Here is a 15,345-nt window from a genome sequence, read left to right on the forward strand (position 1 = left end):
TAACTGTACATCTGCTCTGTGTTTGCATTGTGTCGCTATCAGATGAAAACATCTTATCTTAAACTTTTAAGGAAATTGAAAAAACTGCCATAATTGGTAGCACTTTATAATAACACCTGGTAGTAAAGCATTGATATTGCATTAATAAATAGTTCAAGTATTAATCATTATTCCTAAATGTTTAAATGTTAGTAAGCTATTCATAAACAATTGTGGAAGTCCTACACAGGGACACTCAAAGACAATCTTAAATTAGAAATTCTTTATTATCAGTGCGCTGGAGAGGTTCCAACCAACTCAATGCACCAAGTACACATGTCGATCAGGAGCTCTACCCGGGGCAGTCCTGTTAGTTATCTTATATACAGACAAGTTATATTTGCATGATTTAGCTTATTCATCATTCATAATTAATTCATCATTAACGTTTACTTCCTTCATGTGACCGACCAATACTGGGTCATGCATGTGACAGACTAATACCTCCCAAGGCTGCTTCTCTCTAAGCTGAGACCTTGAAACTGAGATATCTCTTTCTCAAAATAAGGTTCTGGACATACCATAGTGCCAAATTGCAGATACTGATAGTTAGGATTCGTTCAATGAGTCACTCATGATCACAGAAATTGGCTATTAGAAAAGCACATTAATAGAACAGAGAAATTGATTATTAGAAAAGCACAAACATAAACATTTCCACCAAGCAGCATTTTCATAAACACTGTAACAACATATTTTGTCATGTTTAATATAATACAATTATGACTAAGGTGTCTGTTAATTGTATTTTTATACTTTCTAAATGATTTATTATTTAAATTACAAACCAGTTGTAAATGAGTTATTGGTTCATGAGATCACTTAGAAAACATACACATAATGAATTGGATATTTACTAATGGTTATTAAGTGTGATTAGAACTATTATCATCAACATTTACTAATACTGCAATTGATGAATAGACATGGAAAACCAATCATTATTATTTAACTGTCTTTTTCGTCAGTATGCTAGACTAGCTAATTCCAGAAGTATTTCAATCTTCTTGATTTTGCCATATCGGATAATGGGATCATGAGGAGTACAGGCACATCTTCCATCCCTGGATTGGGTACGTTTTCTAGCCATATCCGCATTCATCACCGTGGTACAAACATTATGGCTGAGGATCGTTTTGACTTGAAGGGGAAGATGTATTTACTGCTGAACCTCAAGTCGAAACATATCGGCTAATAGAAACCCTAATACCACGGCCTCAGTCTTTCTATCTCTCTCTGAAGCTGGTTTGCGCTCTTTAAGTCAGGTTGTTGTGGCTGGTCTCTAGTTGGTCTCTCTCTTTAGTCAGGTTGTTGTGGCTGGTCTCTAGTTGGTCTCTCTCTTTAGTCAGGTTGTTGTACTCATCACAGCAGGCACATCGAACTATGATCCTAGCCGGTAGGAGAACAAACAGCAGCCCCAGACACACTGCAGCAGCTCCAGAGGGTCTCTTCCACCAAACGAAAATTGCTATTATAACATCAATCTGACAGACATTTTCTTCTCTTGCAACCTCATCTTTATTTGTGTCTTTATTTGTGTCAAGCTCTGAGAATCTTTAAAAATGTTCTTCTGGTAAGAGATTTGATGTGTGTGTTTGTATTGTTGCCTGAATGATGAGCACCAGCTCTAACCTTCTTGCTGGGCTTCAAGGTTCTCGCTTTGACAGAGACTACATGACAAAAAGTACGTGGACACCTACTTTTCGAACATCTCATTCCAAAATCATGAGCATTAATATGGAGTAGGTCCCTCCATTGCTGCGACAACAGCCACCACTCTTCTGGGAAGGCTTTCCACTAGATATTGGAACATTGCTGAGGGACTTGCTTTCATTCAGCCACAAGAGCATCAGGGAGGTCAGGCACTGATGTTGGGCTATTAGGCCTGGCTCGCAGTCGGAGTTCCAATTCATCACAAAGGTGTTTGATGGGTTTAAGGTCAGGGCTCTGTGCAGGCCAGCCAAGCTCTTCCACACCTATCTCAACAAACCATTTCTGTATGGACCTCGCTTTGTGCACGGGGGCCTTGTCTTGCTGAAACAGGAAAGGGCCTTCCCCAAACTGTTGCCACAAAGTTGGAAGCACAGAATCGTCTACAATGCCATTGTATGCTGTAGCATTAAGATTTCCCTTCACTGCATGAAAACCACCCCAGATCATTATTCTTCTTCCACCAAAATTTCCAGTTAGCACTATGCATTTGGACAGGTAGCATTCTCCAGGCATCAGCCAAACCCAGATGTGTCCGTTTCCACTGCTCCAGAGTCCAATGGCGGCGAGCTTTACACCACTCCAGCCAACACTTGGCATTGCTCATGGTGATCTTAGGCTTGTGTGCAGCTGCTCGGCCATGTATATCGATGTCATTAATGTGCTGATGTTTCTTCTGAGAACAGACAATTTTTATGCCCTACATGCTTCAGCACTCGGCAGTACCGTTCTGTGAGCCATTGTTGCTCCTAGACGTTTCCACTTCACAATAACAGCCCTTACAGTTGACCAGGGCAGCTCTAGCAGACATTTGAACTGACTTGTTGGAAAGGTGGCATCTTATGACGGTGCCACGTTGAAATTCACTGAGCTCTTCAGTAAGGCCATTCTACTGCCAATGTGTGTCTATGGAGATTGCATGGCTGTGTGTTTGATTTATATACCTGTCATCAACGGGTGTGACTGAAATAGCCAAATCCACTCATTTGAAGGGGTGTCCATTCTTTTGTATATATAGTATATTGTCCACATACTTTTGGTCACCTGTACTGCTCTGGTCTGTGTGTGATTTATTGTGAACTATTTTTACATTTTCAACTACAATGAACAGGAAATCAACACACTCTGATCACCTTGTGACTCCTGCCAACCTTAGCTTCCCACAGTGTATTGTAGTTTTAAAACATGCAATTGAATAATTGAAGTCAATATGTATTAATAGGACACAGTGAAGTGACCAATATAGAATGACTAAGGTTTTGACAGTTCGGCTTGCACATGTGACCAGCCAACAATGGCCATAAAGGGGTCTTTTTTCTATCTATGCGGTCTGTATATGGCAATGACATCTGTGTGAAGATTATTCTGAGATGTGTGTGTCACCATAGCAGTGCAATGATGGTATGTTTTCTAGCCATGCTTCAAACTAAAGGGAAGCCAGTGGAAAAAATTGACATTCTCAGAAAGGCCAAAACATCAACATTTAAATATCTAATTTCATTATTGTTTTCTGTTGGAATATTCATCTTGTTACACCATTAGAAGCCTACACACAGAGAACTGTCAACACAATTATAGTTTTAAGCTTCAAAGCTGTAGGAGGATATACAGTTGGAATAAAACAAGTGTCTATGATTTCTTACTACAAAAACATGAATGCTGTGCTAGGGTGACACTAGGCTGGCCTAGCGGTCTAAGACGCTGCCCATGGAACACCACTTGCAGCTGCATGGGTTCACATCAGACCCATTGCTATTTCAGCACTCTCTCCCCCGTCTCTCCTCTCCTCCAACAAACAACTCATTATGTCATGATTGGGACTGCCCTACTCCTTAAAAACACAAAATGATGATACAATTTACAATCATGTTTGACAGACACGCACACAAAACATACTTTGATAAAAGGGATTACTTTGGACAAAATCAGATGTGAAACTGCTCAGGTTTTCACAGACAACTTCTCAGGGGCATAAAGGGTTGCAGGCTGACTACACTGCTCTCGTTGCGTGCGCCAGCGTTGCAAAATAAATGTAGAAATCCATGTTATTCAATTATTGCACACACACTGCTCGCGCCCGCCAACGAGCGTCTGCGTTGCCAAGGGCTAAAATAGAAGTCAGTTCTATTTCTGACGCAGATCGCGCTGCAAGTCCTGCCTCTCCCATCTCCTCATTGGTTTATAGAAGCAGGTACCCACGTGCCATCTCCTCATTGGTGATACCCACGTGGGTGACTGAAAGACGAACGAGGTCAGTGGCGGTAATGCACCTAATTTATGAAAGTTGCCAATCGCATTATAAAGTCAAGAGAAGAAAAGGCCTGGAAGGTGTAGAAATGACTAGAAACGATTCGGTTGACCGTTTTATGTGTGGATTAATTGGCGGAGTAGAGGACCTTGTGCATTTCAGGTAAAATAACAACTCAATGTTTATATCCTAGGACAAATTAGGTAGCAACAGCAAGCTAGCTAAATAGGACAAATTAACTAGTAAGTGCAAGCTAGCTAGCTAAATTGCCATACATGTTTAATGCTTTCGACCTGTTCCCAAATTAATATCAATGGTTCAGAGTTTGTTTTGATATTTTAACCTGATAGCGTTTGGTGTGGGGGGACAAAATACATTTATGCACAATGGCGCACACACGTTCCGTGTTAGGGTTGGGGTTGTGTTTTCTGAATGACTCTGAGAGCGATACTCTTAAGAGCGAGGAGGGCTTCATTGCAGGCCTTGGAGATTAATGATGGCGGTAGGAGGAAACCATATCGACCACGGTCCTCCAGCTCAAAAGTGAAGGAGTAGTGGATGCCCAGGTTGTAGGCCCAGTCGTCAGAACCTCCAGGAGCTAAGTCTGTAGAAGGACGAAGGAAGAACAAGGAATTTAACTGGTTTTGTAGTGACTGTTTATAAAGAAATAACTTAAAACAGCTTTACAAAGCAATTGTCAGCATTTTATTATGAAACAGCCTGGTCTCATAGACTATCTGGGACACTCAAATTAGTATGATATGTTGCATTTGGTATGGTTACATAAGAGTGATGGTTGCTTAATGAAAAAACGAAAGTAGAATGGTTGGTCAAGGTGGATTGGTGGGCGTGTAACGCGAACATCTAGCAACCCAATGGTTGCGAGTTTGAATCTCATCATGGGGAACTTTAGCATTTTAAGCTAATGAGAAACTTTTCAACTACTTACTACTGTTTTGCTACTTTGCAACTACTTAGCATGTTAGCTAACCCATCCCCTAACTCTAACCTTAACCTCAACCTAAATCAAAAAACATTGTACATTTGCACATTCGTAATACCGGGAGCACCCCCCTATCCACATCGACAGGACAGTAGTGGAGAGGGTAGTAAGTTTTAAGTTCCTCGGCGTACACATCACGGACAAACTGAATTGGTCCACCCACACAGACAGCGTCGTGAAGAAGGCGCAGCAACGCCTCTTCAACCTCAGAAGGCTGAAGAAACTCGGCTTGTCACCAAAAGCACTCACAAACTTCTACAGATGCACAATCGAGAGCATCCTGTCGGGCTGTATCACCGCCTGGTACGGCAACTGCTCCACCCACAACCGTAAGGCTCTCCAGAGGGTAGTGAGGTCTGCACAACGCATCACCGGGGGAAAACTACCTGCCCTCCAGGACATCTACACCACCTGATGTCACAGGAAGGCTATAAGGATCATCAAGGACAAAAACCACCCGAGCCACTGCCTGTTCACCCCGCTATCATCCAGAAGGCGAGGTCAGTACAGGTGCATCAAAGCAGGGACTGAGTAATACATGTATCACTAGCCACTTTAAACTATGCCACTTTGTTTACATACCCTACATTTCTCATCTCATATGTATATACTGTACTCTATACCATCTACTCCGTCTTGCCCATGCCGTTCTGTACCATCACTTATTCATATATCTTTATGTACAAATTCTTCATTCCTTTACACTTGTGTGTATAAGGTAGTAGTTTTGGAATTGTTAGGTTAGATTACTCGTTGGTTATTACTGCATTGTCGGAACTAGAAGCACAAGCATTTCGCTACACTCGTACTAACATCTGCTAACCATGTGTATGTGACAAATACATTTTATTTGGATTTGATACATTGTACCTTTTGAAAATTTGTAACATACAGTACCAGTCAAAAGTTTGGACACGCCTGCTCATTCAAGGGTCTATCTTTATTTGTACTATTTTTTACATTGCAGAATAATAGTGAAGACATCAAAACCATGAAATAACATATGGAATCATGTAGTAACAAAAAGTGTTGAACAAATCTAAATCTATTTTATATTTGAGATTCTTCAAAGTAGCCAGCCTTGATGACAGGTTTGCACACTCTTGGCATTCTCTCAACCAGCTTCATGAGGTAGTCATCTGGAATGCATTTCAATTAACTGGTGTGCCTTGTTAAATTGTGGAATTTCTTTCCTTCTTAATGCGTTTGAGCCAATCAGTTGTGCTGTGACAAGGTAGGGGTGGTATACAGAAGACAGTCCTATTTGGTAAAATACCAAGTCCATATTATGGCAAGAACAGCTCAAATAAGCAAAGAGAAACAAAAGTCCATCATTACTTTGAGACATGAAGGTTGTGCAGTTGCAAAAACCATCAAGCGCTATGATGAAACTGGCTCTCATGAGGATCGGCACTGGAAAGGAAGACCCAGAGTTACCTCTGGTGCAGCTGCAGAGGATAAGTTCATTAGAGTTAACTGCACCTCAGATTGCAGCCCAAATAAATGCTTTGCAGAGTTCAAGTAACAAACGCATCTCAACATCAACTGTTCAGAGGCGACTGTGTGAATCAGGCTTTCGGGGTGGAATTGCTGCAAAGAAATCACTATTAAAGGCCACTAATAATAAGAAGAGAATTGTTTGGGCTAAGAAAAATGAGCAATGGACATTAGACCGGTGGAAATCCATCCTTTGGTCTGATGAGTCCAAATGTGAGATTTTTGGTTCCAACCACCGTGTCTTTGTGAGACACAGAGTAGGTGAACAGATGATCTCCGCATGTGTGGTTCCACGGTGAAGTATGGAGGAGGAGGTGTGATGGTTCTTTGCTGGTGACACTCTGATTTATTTAGAATTCAAGGCACACTTTACCAGCATGGCTACCACAGCATTCTGCAGCGATACGCCATCCCATCTGGTTTGCGCTTAGTGGGACTATGATTTGTTTTTCAATAGGACAATGACTCAACACACCTCCAGGCTGTGTAAGGGCTATTTGACCAAGAAGGAGAGTGAGTGCTGCATCAGATGACCTGGCCTCCACAATCACCTGACCTCAACCTAATTGAGATGGTTTGGGATGAGTTGGACTGCAGAGTGAAGGAAAAGCAGCCAACAAGTGTTCCGAATATGTGAGAACTCCTTCAAGACTGTTGGAAAAGCATTCCAGGTGAAGCTGGTTGAGAGAATGCCAAGAGTGCACAAAGCTGTCATCAAGACAAAGGGTGGCTACTTTGAAGAATCTAAAATAGATTTTGATTTGTTGAATAGTTTTTTGGTTACTACATGATTCCATGCATGTTATTTTATAGTTTTGATGTCTTCACTATTATTATTATACAATGCAGAAAATAGTGAAAATAAAGAAAAACCCTTGAATGAGTAGGTGTGTCCAAACTTTTGACTGGTATTGTATATACTGAACAAAAAATAAACACAACATTTAAACTATTCGTCCTATGTTTCATGAGCTGAAATAAAAGATCCCAGAATTTTTCCATACGCAGAAAAAGCTTATTTCTCTAAAATTGGGTGCACTAATGTTTGTATCCCTGTTAATTAGCATTTTCCTTTGCCAAGATAATCCATCCACCTGACATGTGTGGCATATCAAGAAGCTGATTACACAGCATAATCATTACAAAGGTGCACCTTGTGCTGGGGACAATAAAAGTCCACTCTAAAATGTGCAGTTTTGTCATCAAACAATGCCACAGTTGTCTTTAGTTTTGAGGGAGCGTGCAATTGGCATGCTGATTGCAGGAATGTCCGCCAGAGTTGTTGCTAAACAATTGAATGTTAATTTCTCTACCATAAGCAGCCTCCAATGTCGTTTTAGAGAATTTGGCAGTACGTCCAACCGGCCTCACAACCACAGACTACATATAACCACGTCTGCCCAAGACCTCCACATCCAGCTTCTTCACCTGCGGAATCGTTTGAGACCAGCCACCCAGACAGCTGATAAAACTGTGGGTTTGCACAACCAAAGAATTTCTGGACAAAGTGTCAGAAACCATCTCAGGGAAGCTCTTCTGTATGCTTGTTGTCCTCACCAGGGTCTTGACCTGACTGCAGTTTGGCGTCTTAACTGACTTCAGTGGGCAAATGCTCACCTTCGATGGCCACTGGCACACTGGAGAAGTGTGCTCTTCACGGATGAATCCCGGTTTCAACTGTACCGGGCAGATGGCAGACAGCGTGTATGGCGTTGTGTGGGCGAGCGGTTTGCTGATGTCAACGTTGTGAACAGAGTGCCCCATGGTGGTGGTGGGGTTATGCTATAGGCCGGCATAAGCTATGGACTATGAACACAATTGCATTTTATCAATGGCAGTTTGAATGCACAGAGATACCGTGACGAGATCCTGAGGCCCATTGTTGTGCCATTTATCCATCAGCATCACCTGAAGTTTCAGGATGATAATGCACGGACCAATGTCAGAAGGATCTGTACACAATTCCTGGAAGCTGAAAATGTCCCAGTTTTTCCATGGCCTGCGTACTCACCAGACATGTCCCCCATCGACTTGTACGACAGTGCATTCCAGTTCCTGCCAATATCCAGCAACTTCGCACAGCCTTTGAAGAGGAGTGGGACAATATTCCACAGGCCACAATCAATAGCCTAATCAACTCTATGCGAAGGAGATGTGTTGCGCTGCATTAGGCAAATGGTGGTCACACCAGATACTGACTGGTTTTCTGATCTACGCCCCTACCTTTTTTGTTGTTTAAGGTATCTGTGACCAACAGATGCATATCTGTATTCCCAGTCATCCATAGACTAGGGCCTAATTCATTTATTTACAATGACTGATTTCCTTATTGAAACTGTAACTGAGTCAAATCTTTGAAATTGTTGCGTTTATATTTTTGTTTAGTGTTATACGAATTGTAATTCGTAACATATTATATGAATTGGGTGATGGACATCCACAAATTAATACATACTATACGAAAAGTAACATATCATACTAATGGATTTATGTACAGAATACTACTAAATGCTCTGAGACCAGGTTGTATTAAACGGTATATTTGGATCCTGGATGCTGATAGCCAGGAGTTATTCACAATAATTCCCGGGTAATACCTGTTAACATTTCCATTTGAATTATCAATGTGCATCCACTGTCCCACCGCCCAGCCAGGCAATTCATAAACATAATCTCCACTGGAAAAAAGCATCTAAACATTATATCCCCATGCTTCTAGCCAGCATTTGGTTTGCAACAGTGGGGGTTTGTCTGAACCTTGCTGCCTGCCTCACCAACCTATGTGATGCAGACAAAATGCTGTGAGTATCACAATGTTGTTTTTGATGGAGACTAGGGTTGGGGTCAATTAATTAATTCCAATGCTTCCTGAGTTGGCAAAATGTAAAATGGAATTGACCCCAACTCTGATGAAGACCAACTCACATATTGTTTTTGCTGATGCGCCGTATTTGTAGTTGTTCCTGTAGTATCTTCTGACTTTCATGGCTGCCTCCTGTACAAGCTCAAACTGTTAAAAAAAAACAATGGAACAGAGTTAATAAAAAAGAAAGTCATTTTTTGTTGTTGATTATATACAGTGAGGTCCAAAAGTATTTGGACAGTGACACATTGTTTGCTATTTAACTCTGTACTCCAGCACTTTGGACTTGAAATTATACAATCACTATGATGTCAAAGTGCAGACTGTCAGCTTTAATTTGAGGGTAGTTACAGCCCTTTTTGTACATAGTTTAGGGAACCAAAAGTATTTGGACAAATTGTATTAAAGTAGTCAAAATGTCAAGCCCTGATCTATTTCACCTGTCTGTGATTGTGTCCACCCACCTCCAGGTGTCTCCTGTTTTCCCCATTAGTCCCCGGTGTATTTATCCCTGTGTTTCCTGTTTCTCTGTGCCAGTTCGTCTTGTTTTGCCAAGTCAACCAGGATTCTCCTAGCTCCTATTCTTCCCAGTCTCTGGTTTTTTGACGCTTGCCTGTCCTGACGCCGTATTCGCCTGCCTGACCACTCTGTCTGATCTGACCTCGAGCCTGCTTATCCCCTGGTACTGTTTGGACTTGGACCTGTTCACTGAACCCCTGCCTGTCCTGACTTCGAGCCTGCCTATCGCATGGCCCTGTTTGGACTCTGACCTGTTTTATGAACTCTCGCCTGTCCCCGACCTGCCTTTTGCCTAACCCTTTTGGTATAATAAGTATCGGAGCTCAACCTCCTGCCTGTGTCAGCATTTGGGTCTCGCCTTGTGCCCTTATACAAAAGCTTAGTATTTGGTCCCAAATTCCCAGCACGAAATGACTTCGTCAAGCTATAGACTCTACAAACTTGTTGGATGCGTTAAAGATTATTTTGTGCCAAATAGAAATTAATGGTAAATAATGTAGTGTCATTTTGGAGTCACTTTGCTTGTAAATAAGAATATAATATATTTCTGAACACTTGATTACCATAATTACGGATAAGCCTGAATGAATTGTGAATAATGATGATTGAGAACGTTAGAGGCACAAAGACACCCACAAGACATGCTAACCTCTCACCATTACCAATACCAGGGGAGGTTAGCATTTTTTGGGGTAATGATATTTACTGACTGTTCAAAAACCAGTATATGGATCACCATATAGGCATTTATAAGTAGCATCCTATGCCATTTCAGGTACTATTAGCCATTTATTGTTTGTGTGAATAGAAAAACACTGAAAAGGCTTAATAAATGGCTAATTATACAGAATATTGGCCTAATTAGCTGCCTACAAACACCTTTATCAACTGCAAATGAATGCCTAATATGTGATCCCTAGGATTCATCCACCCATTCATCTCTTCCAACAACTCACCAACTCGGCGTGGTTAGGCACCTCCTCATTGGAGCAGGAGTATGGGAAGAGCAGCATCTGACCATAGGAATGGATGGAGAGATAGAGCTTTACTGAGTCTTTGTGGCTGCGCAAGAAGTTAGCCACGGCTTCTGCCTCAGGCTCCGACTCTGGGAACTGGCCGCAGTATATCTCATCACAGGGCCTGTTGGAGGCTCCCTTTGCTGCAGAGGGAATATAATAGAGCGTTTATTTTCCATTTGGTTAGAACACAAAGTCGTCTTCTGCCTTTTTCCCAACACCCCCAGAAACAAACACATGCGTTGAGCGACACAGAGTCAGTTGCTGTGCAACACCCCTGGATGGAGAGCAATTTTAGGGATAAGAGGCTTGCCCAAGGGAACAACGGCAGTAGTTTGATTGTGGGATCAGAGACCAGTAGCCCTCAAGCTGCCAGTTCAGTTTCCATTTCAGACTTACTGCACCAGTTTGCGTCAAAGTTTCTATTGAGGTCGGTTCCAACACAGTTGCTTTCCTTGCTCATGGAACGATTCTTTCTCCACATTCGGTTCTGGTCAAACAAAGGAGCACACACAGTATAATCACAAAACAAATACTGACATACTGTATCCACTCAAAACATATAGCCTACTCATAAAACGTACACTGACGTAAACTCACAAAATAAAAAATCTCTCTGACATTCTGTTTATACATTATGCAGAATAAAGTTGAGTTGTTTAGGAGTGAGTGGAATGGATCTGTGTGTTAGATCATGGATCTTGGCTCATAGATCATTCATATGCACTAAGTATGTCCATATGATGCACAGTGCCCGTAGAGATGACCATTTTTGTGTAGCTCAGATTGACATATTTGAAGGCACTGGCAGCATTCCAGACTGACATTGCAGACTCATGCCAGATCTCACTGGATCGGTGTTTAACATATGAGCTAACCACATCACATAGCAATCTGACACATGACTGCACAGTCGATGAGGTGGCACACAACTATTGGTCAATACCACGTCTGCAATGTTGTCGTCCCGGAACGCAACCACTGACTCAATTTCTTATTAATCGTCTTGTTCTTTACCGTTGTCCATGTGTACTTGTATCCATCCGGGTTCATGACAGGCAGCACATAGATGTCCATACTGTTCAGCATCTCAGTGATGTCATTGTTTAGATTATAGAAGTTCAAGGACTGAGGAAAGAGCACAAGGAAGAGTCAACAGTTTAATATAGCTGTCTATGTTCCAAATCAAAATAGTGAGCAATACGATTTAATACAATTCCAGAGCCATCATAAACATTTTCAATCCAACTTCATCACCAATGAGTTATGAAGACGCTATATAACCAAATATGTATACAGTAGGGCCTATCAGAATAGATAGAGCATAAGTTGGTGTGGAATCGGGATTTTAGGAACAAGGTACTGACATATTGCACAAACCACAGGCAGAAAGCTGGGGAGATCCACTCTCTAGCATGAATGCCACAGTCAATCCATATTGCTCTCTTTTCAGCTCTCTCTTGTCGTCCAGACAACTGATGAAGACAACAGAGAAATGCAATCATTTGATCAGATGATTTGGATGTGACTGTTGCTTGTATGAAATGACTAGGACTTATAAACGGACTATGACAATGACATTACTTTCAAATATAATAATTGTACGAATCATTGCTAAAAAAGCAGCTTGGGGAACCTTGAGAACGTAAAGTGGGCGTTTTTCATATGATGAGCCAATCAGGGTGACTTTGACCATGTCTGGGTAGTCCTGGGCAGTCTTGTTGATCCAATAGTAGATCTATAAAATAGACAGCATGTAAACATTTTCATAATAAATACAAACTTGATATCTAGCAGCTGGGACCACAATGACCAGGGCCTTGTATTCATAAAGTGTTTCACAGTAGTAGAACTGATCTAAGGCTAGCTGCCCCTGGCTATATAAAGTTATTCATTATTATCTAAAAGGCATCATAATGATCCTAGATCAGCACTCTTACACTGAGACGTTGTATGAATAAGGGCCCAGAAAAGGTTATGACTTTAAAATAATGTTAATGGGATGTTACATTGAGATTATGTCAATGTTACATTACATTACAGTTATGTTAATAGCATTAGGAAATGACATGACACAATCCGGTATCTTACGTCCTCCAGAGAATGGTATCTCTCATAATAAGATGCACTGCTTCTAGGGTCCGACGATTCATTCCTGGTCTGCATCTCGATCAGTTCCTCTGTGTTGTCCAGTAGCACTCTGAAACAAACACACATTCCTGCTCTTGGGGATTTCTCTGAACTATTAAAAACATTCTATCTGCATTTCATAATACTGATAGCTTATTCAATGTCATGGATATGACCATAATATGGGCATAACACAACAAAATCAATATTGAAGTTAAAGCGAAGTCAGCTGGTAGTCCAAACCGGGGCTTGAACTCAATCTCTTGCTACTGTAAACCCAACACCTTAGCCATTAAGCCAATAAAACAGAACTTCTTGATGAGGCAGTTAGGTGTTGTGTTAACATTGCTAGTGTCACTAAAATATGACAATTGATCACATGACATACTGGTGTGTTAGGTGGTGTGTCTGCAGCAGGTCTGTGACAGTCCCCAATTTGTTGGCAGGAACAAACAGGTGCACCTCAGTGTGTGCTCCGATGTACTCAGGTGAAGTAGGTGACCACAAAACTGTCTGGGAGACACACACAAACACACATGTTCATACACACACAAATGCATGAATAAACTTTAAAAGAATATATCCTAATTGTGCGTAATATGAAGTCTGAAAACAACACACCGTAACCTAGTACAGAAACAAAAATAGTAATTGGCACAATGTTTTTGGTTTAAGTGAAACGTTTTTTTAAAACAAGATAATTATTTGTTTATTATCACATCATTATCGTACCTCATATTGGCTGGATATGTTCTTCACAATATCTGCTTGTTGATGTGTTGTGACTTGGATTGAGAGAACTTGGTCACTGCGAAAGACAAAGGAAAAATAGGCTAGGTCTCAATAGTCCTATGTGGCTTCCTTTCCTCGTCTCCTCTTCATCTGCACATAGGAAAGGAGATGAGGAGAGGTCACTAGACTATTGAGATATAGAGGAGAGTGAGGTAAGTTGAGCCAAAGGGGTAAGTTGAGCCACCCTTGTTTCTAGGAAACCAAACACAAAATTAATAATTTGACCAAATATTTAGGAAGAGGTCATCATTTCATGGAGTCTGTGAAGGAATAAACCACATGGAAAAAGTGTTAAGCAATTTCATAAAAAATAAAAAAAACAGATTTTCACCAAGTCAAATTAATTTATTGGGTTACAGGTTTCATGATGCTTGTATCTAAACCAAAGTAGATCATTTTGAGATTTTTCTATACACCAGTTGGGGTCTCTATAAGCTTAAATATGAGGTCTTAAACCTAGCATGAAAGTGCATCCTTGAAGCTGTGTGGGCTAACATAGTCAAAATGTTTGGCGTGGACTAAGTTGAGCCAAAGGCAAATTGACCAAATTGAAGTGTTATCCTTCACAGATTCATATAGTTCGTTATTCATTACAGTTCTGTATTATAGCAAATACATGGGTTTATATTTATCCTGTCATCTCATGAATTCTTGTGAATGTGAATTCCTTAAATCATATCAATGATGTCAACTTCATGTCAATGATCACTTCATTCTACTTTAAATAAAATACAGAAAACATGTAGGAGGATATACAGTGGAAAGAGTAAAAATTATCATGTCCTTCTGGATCTGTCAATCAAGCGCATCTATTTTTCATTTAAGTTAAGCAAAGTTTCCTAAACAATTATGATAATGTTTACTGTGGGAAACTTACTGTGTTGAAGCGCAGTCACCCGTCTTAGGGAGCTTGTAAAAGTTCAGTAAAACAGCCCATATTAGAAGAGCCTTCATGTTTAATGTGTCCAAAACTTATGCAAGATGTTTGGTTAACATGAGAGAGAGAGAGAGAGAGAGAGAGAGAGATCTGTGTTGATTTAGCCAGAGTAAAGTCTAAGTTAAACTTTACTTTTTCGAGGAGAGCTTTGGGCTGCTTTGCAATAACAGTGAGCTGTTTACTACACCATGACCCCCCCCCCCCCCCCCCCCCGGAAAAAAAAGATTCAATAATATAGGTCTTTCTTTTCAAACCTTTCCACACCTTGAAATTATATATTGTCATTTATTTGGGTTAAACTTTATCCTGGAACTGCCTTTAGCCAAAAAATAATTTTCTTAAGCTAGGCCTAATATTTGCTTTGGTAGGTCTACAGAATATTGTATATTCATTATGCAAAATCTGTCAGCTCACAGACAAATTCACTGTGCTACACCCAATGATGTGTATAAATCATAGATTGCAATTTGTTATTTATTGGCCATTGAGAGGCTTTGAAGCCACCAGACGGCCATGTTGGCCACCAGTCGGCCGTATTCTACAGCATTTCAATTTCAAGGTTTCAAGGACATATCACATGTTTTTAAGTTG

At 40.8% G+C, this 15,345-nt stretch overlaps 1 protein-coding gene across 2 annotated transcripts; it reads right to left on the minus strand.

The window, feature by feature from the left end:
- Positions 1 to 247: 247 nt before the first annotated feature.
- On the minus strand, positions 248 to 14,909 carry cpb2 (carboxypeptidase B2 (plasma)). Of its 2 annotated transcripts, none has more exons than XM_021571501.3 (11): positions 14,695 to 14,909; positions 13,758 to 13,833; positions 13,414 to 13,538; positions 12,987 to 13,095; positions 12,532 to 12,633; positions 12,263 to 12,370; positions 11,913 to 12,023; positions 11,295 to 11,385; positions 10,836 to 11,038; positions 9,423 to 9,507; positions 248 to 4,601 (listed from the first exon to the last, which is right to left on the minus strand). In XM_021571501.3, the coding sequence occupies exons 1-11, from the start codon at positions 14,769 to 14,771 to the stop codon at positions 4,405 to 4,407; spliced, it is 1,284 nt and encodes a 427-aa protein (XP_021427176.1). In that variant the 5' UTR covers positions 14,772 to 14,909; the 3' UTR covers positions 248 to 4,404. The 2 variants fall into 2 exon arrangements, with proteins under 2 accessions (XP_021427176.1, XP_090064406.1); XM_090208280.1 differs by having other exon boundaries at positions 13,758 to 13,907; positions 14,695 to 14,870.
- Positions 14,910 to 15,345: the final 436 nt, after the last annotated feature.

The sequence above is a fragment of the Oncorhynchus mykiss genome, chromosome 18, assembly GCF_057628025.1.
Source record: "Oncorhynchus mykiss isolate SJ-2025 chromosome 18, ASM5762802v1, whole genome shotgun sequence".
NCBI lineage: Eukaryota > Metazoa > Chordata > Actinopteri > Salmoniformes > Salmonidae > Oncorhynchus > Oncorhynchus mykiss.